Raw genomic sequence first — 23,065 nt, forward strand, 5'->3', positions numbered from 1 at the left:
TTCTCTCTCTCATTCATTACTCTTCTCTCTCTGTCTGTTTATTTGTCTCTCTCTCTCTCTCTATGTGTCTCTCATTCATCTATCTCTTCTCTCATCTCTTTTCTCTCTTTGTCTCTTTCGCTCATCTCTCTTCTTTCTATCACTCTCACTCATCTCTTTATCTCTCTCACCTCTCTCTCGCTCATCTCTTCTCTGTCTCTCTATCTCTTTCATCTATCTTCTCTCTCTTCTTTTTTTCTCTCTCGCGCTCTCGCTCATCACTTTCTGTCTCTCTCTCGTTTATCTCTTTTCGCTCTTTTTTTTTTTCTCTCTCTCTATCTCTCTTTCTCTCTCTTTGTCTTTTCACCCATTTTTTCATCTTCTTCTCACTTTTTTCTTTCTCTATCTACCTGTCTGTTTGTCTGTCTGTCTCTTTCTCTCTCCCTCACTGTGTTCGCCTTGCTCACTCTCTTCCTCATCTCTTCTCTATTTATTGAGCTCCCTCTCGATTTATCGATCCAACCATGTTGGGGACCCCCAGCATCCCCAGAAAATAGTAAGGGTGGTGGGGGTCACTCCTACTGGGGGTCTAGGGCATTTTCCTTATCGATCCACTACAAGAAAATACACTTTTACTACCATCATCGCCACCACTCCACTACCACTACTGCTACCATTACCTCTCCTCCACCACTGCCACTCCATTTCCTCTGTTTGTCTCTCCATTTCTCTATGTGTCTCTGTCTCTCTTCTCTCTCTCTCTCTCTCTCACTCATCACTCTTCTCTGTCTATCCGTCTCTCTCATTCTCTCTGTGTCTCTGTCTCTCTTCTCTTTCTCTCTCTCACCCATCACTCTTCTCTGTCTGTCTGTCTCTCTATTTTTCTCTGTGTCTTTCATCTATCTCTCTTCTCTCTATCTCTTTCATCTATCTTCTCTCTCTGTCTCTTTTCTCTCTCTTCTTTTTTTCTCTCATCTCTTTCTGTTTTTGTTTCGTTTATCTCTTTTCGCTCTTTCTCTCTCTCTATATCTTTTCACCTATTTTTCATCTTCCTCTCTTTCTTTTATTTCTCTCTCTCACTCATCACTCTTTTCTCCCCGTCTGTCTATTTGTCTTTCTCTCTCTCCTCCTCGCTATGTTCGCGTTGCTCACTATTTCCCTTCCGTCTTCTCTATTTACTGAGCTCTCTCTCGATTTATCGATCCATTACAAGAAAATACACTTTTAGCAACCACTTTGTCTCTCTTTTGCTCACCTCTCTCTCTCTCTCTCTCTCTCTCTCCTCTATCTGTCTCCCACTTATCTCTCTCTCTCACCACCCATCTCCTCTACCACCTTTACTACTACTGCAAACGCCATTTCACTACCACCACTACTACCACCGTCGCCATTTCACCTCTACGACTACCATTACAATATTTTTCATTAAAATATTACCCATACTTCTACTAAATAAAAAAATAATAATAAATTTTTTTTCATTAAAAAAAATGAAACAAATAAATTTTCAAGCTTAGTAACTAAAATAAAATAATTTTTTTAAAAAAAAATTATTTTAACAAAAAATTAAGTTTTTTGAAGACGACAACCCCTGTTGCAAAAAAAAAAAAAAAATAATTAAACAATGTTGTTTTATTGTTTAAATTTTCAAAAAAAAAAAATTTGATTTTTTCTTTTCTTCCCCCTCTCCCTTTTTCCATTCCCCCCACCTTTTTTTTTCCATTCCCGCTCTGTTCCCCGCCACCCGCCCAAAACCAAAAAACCCTAATCTCTTCTTACCTCTCCCTCTCTATTGATCGATCGAGCGGTAGCAAACGACGGAGAGCGGAGAGAGAGAGAGGCAGAGAGATGGTATGCGGCAACACATTTGCGAAGACCATATGCTCAATCTGCTACGAAGATCTCAAACCCATCGTCGAAGACCTTCAATCCTTCTCCATTTGCGGTCACGTCTTCCACGAGCTCTAGTCAGTCATCACGCATTCATATTTCATATATATATACACACACTCATTCACATTAATCGATTGAAAATTCTGTATGCAAGCAGACCTGTTCGGAGGCCAAGCAGACCTGTTCGAAGAATTGAATCTGTCTGCTGATTTGTTGAAGGGTTTATATGTGGAGATGAAGTTTGAGAGGCCGAGTAAGATCCAGACGATCAGTTTGCCTATGATTCTGACCCCTCCTTACAAGCACTTGATCGCTCAGGCACACAATGGTTCGTTAACATATGCAAATTTGTACATAATTTCTATTTGTTGATGTTTACAAGTATCTGAATGTTTGAACTCTGTTTAATATATATATGTTTTTGGCATGTGAATTTGGTTTTAATTAATGGTACTCTTTGGGTTGGGATTTTAGAGTTTTAATCATATTTACTTATTCCTTTATGTATATTTTGTTCTCTTTTGATCCTTGAAGTGTCTTTGTGAATTCAGGGCTCCCCTCAACCTTTGGATAGGGAAATGGATCATGGATTATTTGGATAGGGAATGGGAAAATCTAAGGAAAATGTTAATGAAATATAAGCTCAATTTTTTGGATTTTAGGCTTCATTTGGCGAATGGGTTTGTAACCAAAAAGCGAAATATAAAATCAACTAAAATAGCCAATTGCCAAGTGGGGAAAGTGTGGTCGTGTGTGGTTTCTTTAGGTTGTTTGTGGGTGTTTAAGTTTTGTTGGTTGGGTTCGCTGTGGTGATTTTATTTATTTATTTGGCTACTAGTCTATATAGTTATGTATTTGTTATGTTCTGTTCTGCAATGTTTGTGAAACTAAGGATGAATTAATGATATATGTTTCTCTGGTGGGTTTAAAGATCAGTGTTCTTTAACATGTAGTTTAATATTTAATCAATGGTAGCAAGTGGATCATGTGTACACATTTTGTTGGGACTTTTCTCTAAAGTGTTTATGAGTTTAGGATTTAACTAATAGTAGTGGATGACAATGATGCAGAAGATGGAAGTTCTTCAGAAGATGAGGAATTATACAGGAGTTACTTCTGAATGTGCTATACCAATGGATAGCAGCAATTATGTTCCAATTTCAAAACAAGCAAAAGTGACAGCACAAGTAGTGATTGGCACTCCTGGTACAATCAATAAATGGGCGACAACAAAGAAATTGAGCACAAACTATTTGAAGATTCTTGTTTTTGATGAAGCTGACCACATGTTGGCAGAGGTACTAGCGTACCTCTTATTGACATTATGTATGTTTTATGTGCTTATGATAAAACCCAAAAATTAGTGGCCTACTGTGTCTAAATTTTTTGATATTGTTTTCCTTACTTCAATTATTAGTAAATCTTAAACCCCCAAATCTAGTATTTGTATATTCTTTTGTTTACTTTTAATTTTAGATATTGATGATGGTTTTGCTTTGATTTGTATTTTCCGATCTTTGTTATATATGTGTAGATTTAGAAATTTATGTATGATCTACGAGTTTGATCACTAAACTCGTGTTATTTTGAAACAGATTTCCCTAATCCCAAGTTATTTTGAACGTATTTCACATCCTGGGTTTGAGAAATAAATTTAGGGTTTAGGGTAATTTGTTCAAAAATGACATGGGTTTAGTTAATAACTCCATGATTTTCAGTGCTTCCGCTACTTTTCAGTCTTTTATTTTTTGAATTAATTTTGTTTTTGAATTTTATATTTTTATGATCTGTTGTTTTATTTTGTCCTTTGGTGCTGACTGCTGATATAGATTAACCAAGTAATGGGGCAATCTATTTTCTCTGTTTAATTTTAAAGATATTTTTAGCCTTCTTTTTCCGGAAAAATGAAAAACCAAATATGAAGAGGTTTTGCCAGAGTTTTAAATGTCAGCTGTTATGGTTTGGGATTTTAGACTTCTGATGCCATTATTAATTGATATTAGTTGTCGATACTGTTTGATATTGATTGTATCGTTCATACCGATACATATCCTGATAACTTTATTAAAAAAAAAAAGGGTTTTGCACATAATAATTTAGGGTTGTGCTCCCCTTGGTTCCCAAATCCCAACTATGCAAATGTTCAATTTGTGGCCAAAAAAACGGATGAATCACAGAACAAAAGAGACACTGTTTGATTTTTAAGTTTACTTTTATTATTTACTAATTTATCATTTAGATTGGAAATCAAACATGATTAATTTATCATGGTTATCAAACATGCTTCTTCATTTACTAGACAAATTTTGATATAGTTTTGTTTGTGCCTTTGGTAGATAATTTTCATTTATTTCTAGTGTTGGTTGAATGCTTTCATTGAGAGGGTTTCTGGTCTGGAATGCAGGAAATGTGAATGATTTGTTTTGAATAGAAGTTTGATGATACTATTTCCTTTGTTGACACAGAATCTTTTCTGACTTAATTATGTTTTTCTTAGCTACTAGCAGTCAAGAAACTCGATACTACAGCTTGCAGGAAGTAGAGCAATGAAGATTTCCTTGAGCTAGTGTTTAGTGTCTCCAAGCTTAAACACACTAATGTAATTAAGCTTGTGGGTTACTGTGCTAAACATGGACAACAGCTACTTGTCTTTCTTAGGGGAGACTTTGGAGCAGGTTTTCTATCTTCTACATTGAGTGCATAGAACATTTCCCAGATGGGGTAATTGATTGAAAGGGTTGAACCTCTTTCTAATTGCAGTTGTTTGCAAAGTCTTATGCGTCCATTGTTAATTTGTAAATTTTTTTTTTTTTTTTGGGTGTTGTGGCAAAGGTATCTGCATGAAGTTTGTTAATTAGTTAGTCTTTCTTGTACAATATATGACAGCAAAAAGAAAAAAATAGAAGATGAATTTTCATATTTTTAATTATGCATGAATTTTTATTTATATACTGGACTTTTTATATTATTTTGTAATTATTGGTTTTTTTAAAAGTTATTTTTTATTTAATACAGGTCATTTTCATAATTTTAATAATTTTATTACATTTTTTTTTTTGAGACGGCAACACACACCGTCTCAAAAAAAAATTGAACCAGGGTTTTTTGCGATGGCACCTTTACTGTCGCAAAAGATAGGAAATTGGTTAAAATGTAATACCTTTAGCGACAGTTTTATTGCCGTCGCCAATAGTCCTTTAGCGACAGCTCTGCTTGCTGTCGCAAATACACTTTTAGCGACGGTGTGTTCTGTCGTCGCAAAAAACCCCTTTAGCGACAGCAAACAGTGCCATCGCAAAAAACTCAGATTTTCATCCATTATTTGCGACAGAAATTTTCAGTTGCAAAAAAGGCATTTTCCGGTCGCAAAAAAAAGGCGACGGCCTTATACCGTCGCTAAAACCCTTTTGCAACACCCTTTGTTGCGACCCTCACTTGCCGTCGCAAAAAGTCACTTTACCGTCGCAAAAAACCTTTTGCGACGGCATTTGGAGTATTTGAGACGGCGTTTTGCCGTCACAAAAAATAATTTTTTTTGTAGTGTAACAATCACATGGTATTTTATTTTTATTTTTATTTTTATTATTATTTTTATTATTATAAAAATCGTGAAACTAAGGGATTGATTGTGTGGATGCAAACAATAGTAGTAAGATAGTTTGTACTTTCTGAATCTTTCTCGATAATACATTTCATTTCCTGTAACTTTAATTTTACAATAAAGGTTGAGACCCCCTTTGGGGGTCACTCCCTTCACCCCCTTTGCATTTGATTGGCTAACTTTTCTCTCTTTTTTTTTTTTTTTTTGATCTCCCAATCCCCAACCCCTACGTGTGTGTGGAGGTGGTGGGGGTGAGACTTTTAAAGGGGTATGAATCATTGCTCTTAATTTTATATTTTTAATAAAACTTTCACTTTATACAAAAAAAAGTATCCTAAAATATAAATGACCTTAGGCCGCTATCATCCTCACCAAGTTACTTGGAGCAACCCTTAACATTAAACATTTTCCGCCCTTATGATTCTCTCTCCATATTATTGTTAAGACCACAATGCATAACTCATCATGCATCAATCTCACATTCTATTATGGATAAGTTATACTTACATTCCCGAAATTTAAATTTAATACATATTATTCCTGATGTTTGAAAAATTAAACGGATCTTTTGTCATTATAATTATTTAAACGGAATTAACGTTGCTATCAAAAAGACATTAAATTCTTACTTTCTCTTTTTTTACTTTGCTTTACTTCTTCTTCTTCTTTTTTTTGTCTTTCATTTGCTTTATATTTTTTTTCAATATAATTTCATCTATTTTTCTACCAGAAGTTATTACCTTTTATATAACCAGCGGGTTTGTAAAATGAGACTATTAATCACAAGAAATATAATTTCCATAACATCAAGAGGTAAAATGTAATCAAACCAAACCTACTGACCAAACCTCAAGAGGTGTCAATAATTTACTCTCTATTATATTTTCTTTGCTACCTAGTGTTGGTACCGGTTTTTTTTCCTGTTGACTGCTTGGTTTCCATAGTTGTGCTTGTTGGAAAGTTTTGTGCAAGCAAATAAAATTGTTTTAGGGTCTAAATCCCCAACATTTTGGAATAGGGGAGCCTAGTGTGATTAACAAAATAGCCAAACTCCCATCCAATTTTATCAAAGTTTCATTTCCACATACTACAAATTCAAAAAACCTTGCAAAAGTTTCAACAAACATATTCAAGTAAAAACCACTTCAAAATTCATACACTATCATAGCTAAATTATTTTGCACTTCGAAAAAGACAGAAATACCACCCTTCAATACTTCTTCTCACTATCATGCTCCCCCTTCCTAGGCTTCCTCACACGATCTTCAATATAATCATCAATGTCCTTCTCATCGTCCTCCGATTTCCCAACCACCGTCTCTTTGATCTTCTGCGTCGTCTCCTTTGCCGCCCCCCACGCCCCCGCCGCCGTCCGCTTCGCCTTCTCTCCTATATTTTGTGCCACCTCCGCCGCCTTGCTCATCCCTTCCTTCGTTTTATCCGCCACCATCTCTCCGGCGCTCCACGCTGTTTCAGTAACCTTCTGTGTCCCCTCTTTTGCCTTCTCCGCCACCGTCCCTGCCGCGTCCTTAGTCTTCTCGTTCATGCCATGGGCTTGCTCTTTTGTCTTCTCCGCCGTGCTCTCTGTCCCTTCCTTAGCTTTTTCTTTTGCGTACTGAGCGGTTTCAGCAGCTTTATTTGTACCTTCTTTCGCCTTCTCGGTGGCTCTCTCTGTTGTGTCCCTTGTCTTGTCCTTCATGGTCTCTGCATGGTCTTTTGCTTTGTCTTTCATTTCTTGGGTTTTTTCTTTGGTTCTGTCGATGCCTTCTTTCATTCTTTCTTTGGCTTTTTCAGTCATTTCATATGCTTTATCTTCAAAATCACTATCGGAATCACTAGTCCCATACCCCTTCTTGTAACTTCCTTCTGCTTCATTTCTTCCCTGCAATTCAAATAAAAGTAATTATAATTTATGGGTTATTATTTACATGCAGATTGATTTCAAACTAAAACATCTCATGACTAAAAATAATAGGCCCCACTTGGTGTTTATGTTTTATTTTTTTGGTTTTTCCAAAATTTCCTATAGCAATTATGTGGTTAGTATGCTGTAAATTCTGAGTCTTTTCCTTTTCCAAATCTTTCAACTTTTCGAACTCAATCATACAATTTATAATCTTATTTTTTAAAATAAAATAATAATATAAACAGACATTTTTTGTTGGGGCTTTCCTTAAAATAATCGTCAGTGTCTTCCACATGTTCGTGCTCCACGACTTCTAATTATTTTAGGACAAATTACATATACCTCTTGAGGTTTAGCAAAATAACAGATACCTCTTTGAGATTTGAGAAATTACAAATACTCCTGAAGGTACTATTTGCATAACAAATTAGGAAACAAATTGTTATGAAAATATAAACCTCCTGGAACAATTTGTTATGAAAATATAAACTTCAGGGGTATCTGTAATTTTTGAAATCTCAGAAATATCTGTAATTTAGCTAAATCTCGAAGAAGGTATATCTAATTTGCCGATTTTATTATATCACATAATCTTGATTCCCAATCACATTATTATAATAATAATAAAATGAAACATTTACATTTGCTAAAGCAAATTACTATAAGAATTAAAAATAAAATCAACTTCCCACTATTGAACACACTCTCTGCACTCTTAAATCAATAATCTGCATATTAACAATTTCAGTTGCACACACAGTTGCTTAATCTTCTATTGTGAACTGAAAACTCAAAAAACTATTTTTGAAAATTCAAAACCAAACAGACAATTCTAAAAACATGGGTATTGTATTGATAAGGTGCTAGTATGATTAGTTTAATACCTCAGAGTGTTTGGAAGCAGAAGTGAAGCAGACCCTAGAGACTTTGGGACGGAGAGAGACAGAGAGAGGAAGAGGAGAGGATTGAGTTTGAGGGAAAGACTTTGAAAGGTTGAACATGGTGTTCTTGATTATAGACATTGCAGACATTGTTGCTCTGAATCTGATCTTTTCTTTTCTTGTTGCTCTGTTTTTGTGAAATGGGTCTCACACCGCTTTCTTGGCCGTTGAACAAGTTATAAAGGTGAGAGAGAGGAAGAAGGTGGTATGGTGGTTGAGTGACACGTAGGTAACTGATGCCACGTGTAGGAACATGGATTAGCTTGTACTTCCAAGTTTTTTTGTTTTTAACTGCGGATGGATGTAAGCGGTGGTGGTATGGAATTCCATAAAACCCTGTATCAACTAGTGTATTAATTAGTGTATCAATACTAGTTATGACATTATTATTGATCCCACTCATTATATAAATTACAAATATCAAAAACATCTTGCATTATGTTACATCATCAATTTATACACTAGTTAGTGTATTAAGTGGTGCATATAATATTAGTCATAATAATTATATGGCCATAAATATAAAGAAATGATGTAAAAATAATAAGCTAACATTATATGAACACACCACCGTCTTTCAAATTCATGAGATAATTTCTACTTCAAGTCGGTGTAACACGAGTCGATAGAACTTGATTGATTTGAATTGAGTTATTAAATTTTAAAAAATTGTAAAGTTAAAATTTAAATGTTGAATTTTTTAATTTGCAGTTATTTTTTATTTTCTTAAATTTAAATGTTAAATTTAATTAAATTGTTTGATATGTAAAATAAGTTGAAATTTAAGATTTTGTTTTTATTTCTTTAAATTATCTCTTACATTCTTCATATTTGTAGGGGTAGGCTAGTAATGCCATGTAGTGTTGGTGGTAGTGTGGTGGAGTGAAAGTAGTGGCGACAACAACAGTTAGATCATGTTTATATGGTGAAGTATGTTAGATGAGATTATGAGTAATGTGAGATTGAGTGAGGAGTATAGTAATATAGTGGTATTAAGTTGTATGTTTGTGTAATAGTGTGGTGGCATTAATTGATTGGGATTAAACCTATGAAATTCCATAATTATCCTTCTTCCATTATTATAGTCATATAGGCTAAGGGATAAAATAGTCTTTTACCCATTAATCCCATGGGATTGCATCTCAATCCCATGTGTTTCCAAACTTTGCTAGTCCCCCAAAGTGTAGGATTACTACTCCAACAGGAATACTAATCCCTCCACACATTTCCTAACCAAACATGGCATAAGGAGGTCCACCTCATTCATACTCCAATCTCCCTTCCCAAACAAACGTGACCTTACTGTGTGGTGGTAAGATAGTGGCAACAATGTAAGAATGGTGGTGATGGCATGATAGTTTGGATGTGTGGTGGTTGTGTGAGATGTGATAAAATTGGCAAAGATGGTGGTGGTCATGAAGTGAGAGCAACAGTGATAATTGTGTGGTGGTTATGGTAATGCTGATGGTTATGGTAATGGAATGGTAGACGTAATAGTGGCAACATGACTCTGAAGATACAGGTGTGGCAGTGGCAAGGATAGTGGTAGTGGAGTGATAATGGTAATGGTAGTGACAGCAACAGCAACAACAACAACGATGGTGGTAGTAGTGGTGGTGGTAGTGGTGTTTGTGTTAATGTTGATAGAGTAGGGTAGTAGTGATGATAGTAGTGGTGGAGGTGGTTGAGGGTAGTGGTGATGGTGTTGGTAGTGGAGAGCAGTGGTCGTGATGGTAGTGGTAGTGATAGTGGAGGTGGAGTGTTGACAATGGTGAGGTGGTGACAGTAATAATAACGAAAGTGAATTTATTAGTGGTGATACGATGGGGGTGGAGAGTTGGTGGTGGTAGTAGAGTGAAGGTCGCAGTGGTGTGATAGCGATCATAGTGATTATACCACCATTGGAACGGTGGTATAATATTAACAATTAAATACTATTTTTTTTTAAATCTAAAAAATTGTTTAATATTTACTGAAATTTAAATGCTAAGTTTTAACAGGAAATGAACCTTCCAAATCATATAAGCTTATGACCAGACCCATAAACACAATAAAAAAGACTATGAATTAACATGTTTTACCCATGCCACGTACGAAATCGAGGATCAGACTAAAAATAGCAATCATGAGCTCCCTTCCCAGATTTCAGTATCATTTGAATGAACAACCCTTCCTCGAATAAAGATGTTAAGGGACAAAATGACTATGAAATATCTACTCAAAACAAACATAAACCTCTCAAACAGAATGAATTGATTTCATTAATATGAAGTTTTAAGATTCTCAAATTTGATAAAATTCTCAAAATCCAAAAGTAGAATCAATATGGCCACACCCCCCCCCCCCCCCCCAAAAAAAAAAAAAAAGTTCTAACACTGCAATATTTGATCACCAAGTCCCATGTATATATGTATGTATGTGTACTATTTCTTCTATAAGCTATGACAAAAGGTGTATCCTCAGCAATGGCTTTTATTCCCGCTGATGCAACTTTCGGAGCCTTACCATTTTGCTGTCTTGTGTTCAAAACCTGTAAAATGCCAAATCGTCCATATGTACAGGCAGAGCGAGCAACCGTTTGTTATCGCCATAATGTCACAACTCCGTCATGACTTGCCGAAGCAATCATTTCGGTCTGAGGAGAATCTGCTAAAGCAGTGATTATACCATGGTGTGCACCAATTGTCAAAGTCTTGTTGTTCTCAGCTGGATTCCAGAAGTCAAGTGTCTGCAAGGACACTCAGATTAGACGATTCCACCATGAGGACCGACAACATAAACGTTAAAAAATTACAAACTTTTTACTCGAAACTACAAAATAACAGCAAACATCGATTGTCAAAGTCGTTTGTTTGGTTGAGTTTCCAGAAATTTTCAGAAAAAATTTCAAAAACTAATTGTGGCCGAAGGCACCCCTCTAAAGTAACCTTCTTTGCACAGACTTGTCACATGGGAAGGCAATTTTTACCACTGATAATTTGAGGAAAAGGGTTTTGATGGGTTGGTGAATTATATAATGGCCACCAAAATCGGAATATGATATTCTTTATTTTTTATATAGTTTGGGTGAAGTTGGGCTGTGAAGGACTTCTTTTGCTTGTTGGCAAAGGCTTGGGAGGTGGTCCTAAAGAATGGTTCCTCAAAATTTTTTAAGCTCATGTATGATAAAATAAAAATTATAATTTTCTTTTTTCAATGTACCGTGGCCATACCCATCTTCTATTTATTTAGATTTTGTTATATTGCCATATCTGTATTGTATTTGTATCCCATATCCATATCCATGCTTCATAGACAGAAACACACACTCATTAAGTTCTCAAAACTAGGAAAAGCCAGAGTTGCTAACAATTTCAGAGAGAGAACACAAATATAATAGGCATATGTCAAGAAATTGTGTATGGCGACAAGTATGTTGGTAGGGGTTTTTCTCCCCATGGTGACAGAAAAAATGGAAACTATGTTTCTCCCGGCTCTGGGCTTCCCTTGCTTATGTCGAAAATAGGTCTTGGAAAGAGACTGATCTCAGGACAAAAGTTACAATCAGAACTAAACAAATAACAACTAATGATGTTAAAACAGCACTTCATTTACCTGGTAAGAACCAATAACCAAGACCTGAGAATATGCAGGATGGAATGTGCATGATTCAAACTTATTGCCGTTAGAATGCAACACATGTGTGGATTTTCCACCCGACACAACTGACCACACCCGTGCACTGTCTTCACTGACGGATACAATGTACTTCCCACTTGTATCCCAACAGATCGAGCGGACTTCTTTGACATGTTCCTAGAAAATCAAAGAAAACATACAAAATTCACACAAGTATCGTAACAGAAATTGGAATCTCAGTGCAGTGTGAGGAAGTGTAATAATTAGATACCTCTAAGCAATATTGGAGGCTGTTAGTCTCAACATCATATAAGCTGATTTTGTTTCCTGAAGCAGTAGCCAAAAGGTTCCCGACTCGAGGCTGGAATCTAACTTGTCTAGAAGCTCCCTGCATTAATTTTATAGGAAGACATAGGTAGAGCTTAAAAGAGAAACCTAAAATACTGCATATCATCTTGAAAGGACACAGAAGTAGATTGAAAAGGCAAAGCATAACTCCACATTTACGATCCATTTGGATCAAGTGATATTGTTAGAAACAATAAGAAATGAAAAGAAAGAAAACTCTTTGCTCGTGTTTGCTATATAAGTCCGGTGAGAAATGGTGAGAAAGAAAACTTTCTTATTTTATGAGTTTCATTTCTCATCACATTTGGTGAGATTTGATGAGAAACGAACTGCCTGGTTTAGTATTTCCCACAAGAAAAATACTAAAAACAGCCCTTAGGGCTGTCATTAGTGTTGGAAAATTATGTAATAAGTGTATTGTGTATTGAAATGTGTAAAAAAATATTTTGGGATATGTGAAACATGTATTGAAATTATAAATATTTTGGCATTTTGTAGTGCTTATTGACAGCCGATGGGTCTGTCATTAGCAGGACCCTTTCCTTAATATTAAGATAGCCAATTAAAATACATAGGGAGAAAAAGAAATCTCACTCATATCCTTGTATCACATACTTGCTTTCTTACTCATCAACATGATAGTAAGAAAACACAATCATTTTTTTTCTCATCCCGTGATCCAAATGGAGTGTTAGAGGTAAATGTTTCAAGATCTTATCAATTTAAGGATTGTAGAATAGAGATACTGCATTATAAAGGATTACAGATAGTTTAGACTATAGATAATAAAATGCTCAATCAGGCCAATAAATGTATGCATCAACTTGAAAACATGGTATTTTAAATGTGGAGGTATTGACTTTATTTTATTTCCTACATTTTATAAAACAAAGAAACCAATTTTCAAAAAACCAATGGAAGATGATCAATATACAAGGCCCTTAATTAAGAACTGAGTCCAGGACTTGGTCAAAGATATAGCATTGCAAAAAGCACTACAGAAATTTTGAAAATATAATGGAAATGAGAGAATGAACAAAATTACATTTCAAAATGTAAAAAATGAAACTATTCTGGTGCTATTCCATAAGCATATATTCTTACCTTAAAGATGTGTGTGCAAGTACATTTGTTAACGTTCCACAGTCGGATCTCATCATTACTATCGCAGGAACAGAGGAGATCCACCTTTCTTGGGTGAAAATCCAATGAAGTTACTTGCTCAGCATGCCCAACAAACTTGCACAGTGATTTGCTTGGCTATATCTCATCGATAAAAACATGTAAGCTTATGTCCAATCAAATGGAGAGAGAGAGAGAGAGAGAGAGAGAGAGAGAGAGAGAGAATACTATCAATGAATAATTATAAGGCCCAACAAATTACTTTTTCATCAATAAACTGCCCATACAATTATTTAGACTAATCAAATTGCCATTTGAATGTAATCAACATAAGAATATTCAACAAAGCTTGAATGCCCCATCTATTTTTGGTTAGTTACACCAAATCCATTTTTTCCATTCAGATCTAGGATCATGTCCTCTGCTAAGTTATTCAACATATCATAAAGATCAATATATTGTAACCTTGTCTAAAAGAAAAGGAGATAACTGCTGTCTCACTAACCAAAGCTCCTATGTATAGAAAACATAAAATGCCTTTCCAACAAGAAGGAAAAAATTCTGTCTTTTACTGGTAGAAAATGGTAAATTCTCCCTCAAGAAGTGTGCAATGTTTTGGAAGTATGTTCTGTAAACCAAGAGGAATTTCACTTTGGACAGGAATTCAATTCGAACTAACAAATTTTTGTTATGTTAATCTTCAGTTTCAACCAATGATTTGCAGACAGTCAGGGAAAACATTTGAACACTTCTTTATGTCCCCAAACAGGTCTCAAACTTGGGGCAGTAGATATCACGTTGACAATGATAAGTAGACATATAGTATATAAATTTTAATAACAATCAGGAGAAAAAGTGTTGAACATAAATAAAGACTGGAAAAACAAAAACAAAAACAAAAAAGAGTGGATGAGATTAAAGCATCCATTGAATTAAAAGCAATTAAACAAATAGAGAAATAACAAAGAAAAATGGTATAAAATTCTATCTAAAAATAAGTCCTCAAATCTCACAGAGAGAGAGAGAGAGAGAGAGATCTAAATCTAAAGTGAGAAAAGCATCATGAGGAAATAAAGGGAGGAAATATTTACTTTCTTTGCGTCCCATATTTGCACAGTTCTATCAAAAGAAGATGTGGCAAAAACACTTGAACTCGGTCTAAACCGAACATCTGTAATGAGATGAGAATGCTCTTCTGCAGTATCAACAGAATCAAAATTACTCATCTTCCAAAGCAGGACCTGTAACATAAATTTGCAATTTAGTCTTTGTTTATAAAATATATATATATATATATATATATTTATTTAAAAAAAAAACTTAAGAACTGGCTTCCATAAAGCTTAAGCTGAACATTGAAGATTGGTAGCATCAAACCTTCTTATCATGACCAGCACTAGCTAATAACTTCCCATCTGATGAAAAATGGCAGCAGAGGACCTTGCCTTTGCTTAAGTTGAGGGAACCAACAGTTTTAAAAGAGAATCCTGCCAGATTATAAATAAAATAATAAATGGAACTGAGAATATTACACTGTAAACTGAAGTATTCATTTACCATTCTGTTCATTTATGCTGCAAGCTGAAGGATGTTGAGTGCTCATAATATCAGTATTGTCGTCATCATTGGACAAAAAAGACTCGATATTGTTGTTTGAGGGTTTTGGCACCTCAGCATCCTTTCCATCCTACAAAAACAACAAAAGAAATTATAGCGATAGGGAAGATGAACAAAATTGGCATATACACTGAATAAGTATATCTTGGTGAGCGATAAGATCAACAAAAATGATCACCTAAGATGTATAACCTACCAAAGCACTCTCAGCTTGAGAACTTGATAATTTTTTCCTCTTTCTGATAGTCTGATCCAAAAGAGGAATATATCATGAAATATTGGCAAACAATAGACAGAATCCACCAAGATAAAAGGTTCTCGATATTAAATTTCCAAACAAATGAACGGATTAATTTGGCCTTTATAATCCCCAACCAACCTCATGTAATTTCTGCTGTGCCAACGGATCATTTTGTTGTTGCTCTGCCATTTGTCTCACAGTGGCCATCATATTTTGGTCTACGGTTTGTCTCATGGGTGCCATTGTTTGGTGTTCTGCAGTTTGTTTCTTAGGTACAACCATTTGCTGCTCTGCTGTATGTCTCCCTGGGACCATCATCTGAGTCATAATCAATCCATTGCTCACTAGTAAAAGAGAAGTGGCTACAGGATACCAAGAATGATGAAAAGACTAATGAAAAATATTTAAAAAAGCACCCATGAAAACACAGGTTTGTGTTTAAGGGGCAATTACTTCATGCAGATAAGGTGGAGGTTAGGTCTGCATCCAGTCAGCCAACCCCGCCAAGCACCACCACAATTAGCGGGACCAGCATTGAATATAAACCTCCTTCAATTAGATAACAAGCATTATATCTAGAAATTGCATCAATAGCAATCAAGGCATTCGAACCCAACTTAAAAATTTAAGAATATACTTACCCTCTCTTTCCCTCTTTATTGAACCTATCGATAAACGTATAATAAATGATAAAATTATTGGATAAATTATAGTAATAAGTTTTGTCATGTAAAAGGACAATATTATAGTAATAGTCAAACTTTTTTTTTCTTTGCTAAACTTGTCTACATTCAATGTCTGAAATCTACCCAAAATAAATATTCTAATTGAAGTACCAAAAAGGTTCATACATCACTATGAGTTTAAATAATACTCGAAGAGATTTTATATGTTCACAAATAAAACAGATCTAAGAATATTAAACCTCTACTTTATATTTAGTCATTAAAAACAATGGAAAAGATTATATTCTCCTTACATTTTACAAGGAGAGGAAGTGGGAGTATTATTTTGATCAATTTTTTCTAAGGCATGACATTAGAATTTAGAACATGCATGAACTAGAGGTTTTGTTTCTTATTAAAAAATATATAAAATTTGATATGCAGTTGAAAGAGAACATAAGGCAACATGATTACAATGTATCTTACATCATGACCTCAAAAAAATTCAAGTGCCAAGCAACTAGAGGCATGATGAACATGTCACATGGCAAGAAAATAATCATGGCAAAAAAATAACAGCGACAACAATAGCAATAAAATAGTAACAAAAATAATGAAGACAAGAATGATAGCATCAGCGAATATAATATAGCCATGTATGAAATAAACATTTTCCAACACAGATGTGCATGTAAATTAAATTTATTATGGAACTCAAAACTTGTTAATATCAAAAGTTTTTTCTATTGAAAAGAAAAAAAGAAAAAGAAAAAGAAAAAGAAAAGAAAAGAGAAAAATCTAAACAATATCTCATCAAATGCAGGTTTTCCAATTATGAACCACTGCTGCAAATTTGAATGAACCAACCACTAAAATTCCAAGTCTTTGTAACTTACTTGTTCATCTGCCCCAATTAAGTCCTTCCTAGGAAGCATCATATTGCCCAAATTGTTAGTGTTTCCTTGAAAGGGATATATTTGCTTCCCTAGTGTTTTTTCCATTGCTTGACTAAAAAGTTCTTGTTGATGATGAGCCATTGATGTCTGAAAGTATTGCTGTTGGTTTGACACTGGTAAAATTGAATTTAGTACTGGGTAAGCCATTCTAGAAGAAATTTGGTCAACTCCCTGAAAGAGATAAACAAACTCAACTGAGGATTTAAGCTAGTACTAGACTGCAACTGCAGTGGAAAAGTTTCGAGTACGAAAATTAAGGACACCACTTACAGTGAAAGGCCATCCGTTCAATAGCATCAAATTGGCCCCTTTTTCCATTCCTGAAAAAGGGCAAGTATCATGAATCAAAACCATCTAAACACCACTCAACTCAACAAGCCTTGATTCCAACTATCAATTAGGACTATCATTTTTTTTTTTTTGGGATAAATAGTTAGGAATATCATTTTGGGAAAGTAACCGAGAATTAAAATCACAAAGGGAATACAGAAATTTACAGGAAGACTTGTCATGATATAAAATCACTGCATTCCAAAAACTTCATTCGTCATGATATCAATGATGAAAGGAAGGAGATTAATTTAAGAAAAGAGTTCCGACCCATTTTGTTTTCACATAACAATCACACTCAAATTAAAATAGGACTAAAGGAGAGATGTTTCTTAAATGTAATAGTGCAGTCATTTCATATAACTATACTCTCACAAAAGGACCTCCCTACATCAAGATAATCAAGTCAACTTATGACTCTTTCCAGTCAAAACACATCATCATGCACATGATAGCCTGCTGTAGTTGTAGAGAAACGCAAGATCCAGTTCTCTATCAAGTTCTTTCCTCATGCTGTTTACAAAATATGTAAGACAGGACTCAGGTTCGAATCATTTGCATAATTATACATATTGCTTCAAGATTCTTGCTTTGTGCCAACATCCAAGAATGACATGTCTCCCAAAGAATATGAATAAACATGGAAACTAAACAATCAAAAAGTAGCATAGAATTGTTGATTAATGAAATGTCATTTCAGTTTGCAAAATATCGAGTGTTTGATCACAATACAATTGCACAATTTGTAGCTTCATACCTTGTCACATATGTAGTCAATCACATGTGAATTTAAAAAGTTAAAAAGGTCTAATGTTCTAGGCAAAAGTAGGATGTGACATGTTGTTGAAGTATTGTGTCCCTCAATAAATTAGGAAAACAAAAAACTGCCCATGGTATCTCATTAATTCAACTTCACGGGGTTAATTATAATGCCCAAATTTGTCTTCAAAATAATTAAATTAGTATACAAACAAACCAGCGTCATGAAGTTTGGCTTTTGGTGCTCCATAGAAAGCAGAGTCCACAGGGATATTTCTTCCCAAAGTAACAACATGGTTTTTATCCTGCAACACATGTAAAATTATTCATCTTGAATTAAGGTACATCAAATATGAATAGGCACTAGAGCTTTTGCATAATAGATGAATCCATACTCTTGCAGTCTGCTGTTGAGCCTTTTGAGAAATTTGCTGCCAGGAGTGGCTGTTGATGCATGAATGCAAGTTACAGAAGAAATTAGTATTCCCAATATATTGGTTCATTGGAATGGTGTGGAATGGAATGATCATTCCATCAAAATCTCCATTCCAATGTTTGGTTAACTAAAAAAAATAATGAAAAATAAATTGCAAATAGAATCATCATTCACCATTATAAGAGAATGATCATTCTGTAAGGGAGCCTAAGGAATGACAATTCCATTCCATCTCATTCTAGTGAACCAATTAGAGCATAAAAGTTAGAAACAAAAATTATAGTGATCACTCATGCAATACCCTTGGTCATCTCGGGTTTTGATATTTGTAAGATTTTGCCCGGAGTATGCTCCTTGAATGATGCACAAAATTTCATTCTTTTTATATAATTCTTACTTACCCCGAAAAAAAAGGGTGATCTAAGTTTCCCTATTTATTAGTTTTTTGGTGCTATAGTCCTTATGATTGTTGAATAAGCAAAGCAAGACAGTCCATTTGTTCTGTGATCAATTTGATTGAACAAAAATCATACGAAAAGATATTTGGTATCATATTCTCAAACCTCGATCAGAACAATTACACAGTTCATAATTCTTACCGAAGTCATCCCAACAATTAGTTTTTCAGTGCAAGTTTGCAACAAATATAGTAAATAGATTTGTTCTAGAAATACCTAGAATGGCTTGAAGATGGCTTTGAGACAGTCAATTTATTTTTTGAAGCCGACAAATCTGCCACTGATTGCCCCATCATCTTGTCAAAATCGGCACTTATAGGAAACTGTCTGGGCCTCTGTTGATTCATTGTAGGACAGATATTCTGTTGCTCATTCTCCATACTTTGAGTAGGCTGAGAATTAAACAAGGAATATCTCAATTACATTGTCTTAGAACCAGAAATATGATACATGATTGCTTCAAAGTTCATTGAAGTAACACCTTAACAGAGGACCTCCCCATGGCCTCAGTATGTGTCGGTAACCCAGCAGAATATATGTCCCAAAATATTGTCCACCATTCAGTCAAGAAAGCATGAGGCACATCGATTGCTAAAACAAAAATTCCAGATTTCCAAACAAGGTCAGACAAGAGCAAGTGACACATTGCATTGACAAAAATATCTCATAACATTCATCATGTTTCATAGAAATAAAGCAAAAATCCTTCAGTTAATTGACACACAAGAAAGCACAACCCAACCCACATATAAAGTGCAATTCAGTCACATCGTTAGGTAGCTACACTAGTGATCAATGAACAATCAGACATCTGAGAGAAACATCAGGACATCACAATAATGCACATATATTATGAAATTCATCATGGAGTGTAATAACAAAACCAAAAAACCTCAAATTTTAGTACTCACTACTAAAGAATGATACAATTTGGCATGATGAATAGTACACTGTTGGAGTGTGTTTTGTGCCTATCGTGCCAAAATTTAGCAATAGCACAATTAAATACCAACCACTGGAGTTGCTACTAGATCACCAATTGTCCCAAAAACTTAAGCTATTAGGAAATGGATCCAACAACACGCATCATGTTAACACTTCACAACATGTGTGCCCCATCTTGTAAATGCAGAGACAAACATACTGAGTAAAAGTACACAAACACAGGCAGAATAAAATGCACAATGGGGGTGACAAGATTTGAACTCAGAAAATCCTAAAACCTGACGACTGATACCATGTAAGATCGTCAATTATTCTCCAAAACTTAAAATCACTAGAATCAATCTGAGCATTTTCAAGAATTCAGTTATCCTCATGGCATCGAAGTTGGATCTTGGGCATGGTTTTAAATAATGGTATATAGGATATGTATCAGTGTCAGTATTAGCAATATGGTCATATATCAACCTAGACATGTACTGGCCGAAACTCCCAATACAGATACTTCGAGATTGATATTGATACGTTTCCCGATACCACAATTTAGAACCATAGACGGCTGATATATCCATAAATCACATTATCAGAAGTCCAAAGGCCCATATTTAAAACCCTAGTGTTAGTAGTCTCGTCTTGTTCATCTCTCTATCACCTCCACACAAGTGAGGGAGTATTAGAAACTTGTCTAGCATCAATTCTATAAAAGTTGCCCATACTCAAAGAGGCCTCTCCATCCATTACAAATGGGTTTTGAGTGGGATGTTTGAAAATTCCAACACTCACATTGATAATAAAATATAAATCAAATTAATCATATCAATAGGAGTGGGGCTGAGAACACATACCAACAGGATCGTTATCAACATCAGCCTCTTTGGCGAATATCTCAGCAGCCTTACGCATGTTTCTTTTCACCAAGTAATCATATATGTACATGTCAAGCCTAAAAACCCCCCAAATCGATTTTTTTAAAACAAAATAGCAAAATTAGGGGATAAAATATCAACCCATGAAACTACTTTCTAAAAGAAAATCACATTGAATCATAATCATATCAACTCACATCTTCTCAGCATCCCATCGTCCATCAAATGCCATGATCAACACAACACACCCACACCTACTTTTCCTTCAAGAAAACAGAGCCCGAGTGGGTTTCAACAAGAAGGATTCGATCAAGAAAACAAGACCCAGATGAAAATCAATCAGTAAAATCAATCAAAATGCAAAACCCAATTGGGCTATTCCAAAACAAAGACAGATATGTGTGTGTGTGTGTATATGTAGATGTAGATATATGGAGAGATAGAGAGAGTTGAAGGGATGAAGGGAGGGTTGTCTTAGGAGCTAACAGGAAGCAGTAACAGTGCCATGCAAAAGAAAAGGGAAGAATAGGCACAAAAGAACGAAAATGGGTTGCTTTATTTATACAGAGAAGAGAGAGAGAATGAGAATTGGGGGTTTATATATAGTAGTGAGAAGACTGTGGACCGAGCACCAAAACAATGCCAAGCACAAGCCCCAATCAGTCAATCAAATTTTCGGCAATTTCGTTGTGGCGTTTGGCTCGCCAATAATAACATGTAATTAGGGATGGGATTGGGTCGGGTTTGTCGTTATATTAGAGGTAGGGTAATTAAGAAGGTGATGGGATTAGGATAATTTTATAATTTAAAAAATTAAAGTTAATATAAAATATTATAAACAATAATTTATAATTAATGAGGGTTAAAAGATATAAGATGATATATATGTGTAAAAGTTATACCAAGGCCCAAGAACTTATTTTTTTAGTAACTTTTTAATTTTTTGATTAAAATATGATATAAAAAAATTAGTATGTTTGTGATGATTTTTTTATTTTTTACGAAAAGAAGAGTAAAAAAGTAGAGAGAAAAAAGAATCTCTAACTTTTTGATATAAGTTGTCGACTTTTTAATTTTTTTAATAATTTTTTGATTTGTAAACTAAAAAGTAATATTGTCAAACGAGACTTAAGGGTTGTTCGAGATGACCTAAATAAGTGTATTTTTTGTCTTTTTACGAAAAAATGTGCAGAAAAGTGGAGAGGTGATGTGATGAAAAAAAGATAAAAAGATAAATTATTTTTAGATTGTCAAACTTGGCCTTAAGTATGATATTTTAGTTTTAATATATTTCAAAAAGGTTAAATTATACATATACATATACTTAACAAATAAAATTTAAATCAGGGCGAGCATGTGCGGGTAGGCAAGATAGGAAAAAATTATCATCCTTACCGTCAGGTTTGACAAGTTTAAAATAATTAAAAAAGTTAAAAAGTTATACAAAAAGTAAAAAAGTCGTTACTATTTACAAATAAAAAATATTAAAAAAATATTTTATATATTTTTATAATACAAAAATTTGATGGATGCTGTCGGCCGTACTTGTGAAGCAAGAAGACTATTATATACTTTTTGGGCTTAAAAAAAAATTATATATGTAAAGTCACAAAGTTTGATGGCAATGTTGGGCTCTTTGGGGCCCACTAAGGGTGCCGTTTTGATAATCCGAACTGTTCAATATGTAGAACTCATCGAGTAATATATGCCTGTAAAAAATCACGTTGATCAGATATCGTTAACTATATGATTAAATCAGTTTTGTATAAACAAAACGGATGGTATGATAGTTAACTGTTGAAAAAAACTAATCCGATCATATAGCTATCGATATCCGATCAACGTGATTTTTTATAAGCATATAATAATCAACGAGTTGTACATATTGAACGGTTCAGATTATTAAAATAGAACCCATGGTGACCCCTCACGGACCAACCATCACTGCCCAAACACTTTGCCCCGAAGGAGGCAATTATTTTCTGTGTAACACACGCTGGGGCAGGAGGACAGCCGTACAATCACTCAACTTTCTTCCCCTATACACTTTATTTATACAATTTTTTATTACACATTTTTTCGTAAAATAACAAAAAGTTAACCCAAATATTCATATTTTTTTTCTCAACTTTTTAGTTAAAAAAGACAAAAAAATACACTTATTTAGGGCATCCCAAACAACCCTGATATCCTTAAATGTAGGAAAATTTTATTATACACACGTTCAAAAGGGTATGTCATATGTATATCTAATTATGTCATTTTATTATTTAATTATGATAATATTTTAATTATGACTTATGAGATATTTGGTTATATCTTATATGGTGTTTGGTTATATATATATATATATATATATATATTATTCTAATCATAACTCAAAAAGT

General features: G+C 34.4%; 2 protein-coding genes across 3 annotated transcripts; both read right to left on the reverse strand.

The window, feature by feature from the left end:
- Positions 1-6,501: 6,501 nt before the first annotated feature.
- On the reverse strand, positions 6,502-8,525 carry LOC114271109 (uncharacterized). The gene is made up of 2 exons (XM_028212713.2): positions 8,264-8,525; positions 6,502-7,355 (listed from the first exon to the last, which is right to left on the reverse strand). Exons 1-2 carry the CDS (start codon positions 8,408-8,410, stop codon positions 6,684-6,686), a joined length of 819 nt encoding a protein of 272 aa, XP_028068514.2. The 5' UTR covers positions 8,411-8,525; the 3' UTR covers positions 6,502-6,683.
- Positions 8,526-10,554: 2,029 nt separating this feature from the next.
- Positions 10,555-21,335, reverse strand: LOC114271107 (transcriptional corepressor LEUNIG_HOMOLOG). 2 transcript variants are annotated; one of them, XM_028212712.2, is made up of 17 exons: positions 20,876-21,335; positions 20,658-20,755; positions 19,352-19,461; positions 19,087-19,262; positions 18,372-18,420; positions 18,194-18,281; positions 17,158-17,207; positions 16,828-17,058; positions 15,405-15,584; positions 15,222-15,272; positions 14,966-15,095; positions 14,786-14,895; positions 14,500-14,649; positions 13,391-13,546; positions 12,210-12,326; positions 11,915-12,115; positions 10,555-11,048 (listed from the first exon to the last, which is right to left on the reverse strand). In XM_028212712.2, exons 1-17 carry the CDS (start codon positions 20,908-20,910, stop codon positions 10,902-10,904), a joined length of 2,079 nt encoding a protein of 692 aa, XP_028068513.1. In that variant the 5' UTR covers positions 20,911-21,335; the 3' UTR covers positions 10,555-10,901. The 2 variants fall into 2 exon arrangements, with proteins under 2 accessions (XP_028068513.1, XP_082742868.1); XM_082886742.1 differs by lacking the exon at positions 15,222-15,272 and having other exon boundaries at positions 20,876-21,055.
- Between the last annotated feature and the right edge of the window lie 1,730 nt (positions 21,336-23,065).

This window comes from Camellia sinensis, chromosome 9 (genome assembly GCF_055761805.1).
Source record: "Camellia sinensis isolate YWXY chromosome 9, ASM5576180v1, whole genome shotgun sequence".
NCBI classification, from domain to species: domain Eukaryota; kingdom Viridiplantae; phylum Streptophyta; class Magnoliopsida; order Ericales; family Theaceae; genus Camellia; species Camellia sinensis.

Coding starts and splice junctions, on each gene's coding strand:
- LOC114271109 (XM_028212713.2), bottom strand. CDS start 8,410: ATGTCTGCAATGTCTATAATCAAGAACACCATGTTCAACCTTTCAAAG. Junction 7,356..8,263: donor CTGCTTCCAAACACTCTGAG/GTATTAAACTAA, acceptor TTTGAATTGCAG/GGAAGAAATGAAGCAGAAGG.
- LOC114271107 (XM_028212712.2), bottom strand. CDS start 20,910: ATGGCATTTGATGGACGATGGGATGCTGAGAAGAT. Junction 19,462..20,657: donor TGTTGATAACGATCCTGTTG/GTATGTGTTCTC, acceptor TTTTTGTTTTAG/CAATCGATGTGCCTCATGCT. Junction 15,096..15,221: donor CTCAAGCTGAGAGTGCTTTG/GTAGGTTATACA, acceptor TTGTTTTTGTAG/GATGGAAAGGATGCTGAGGT.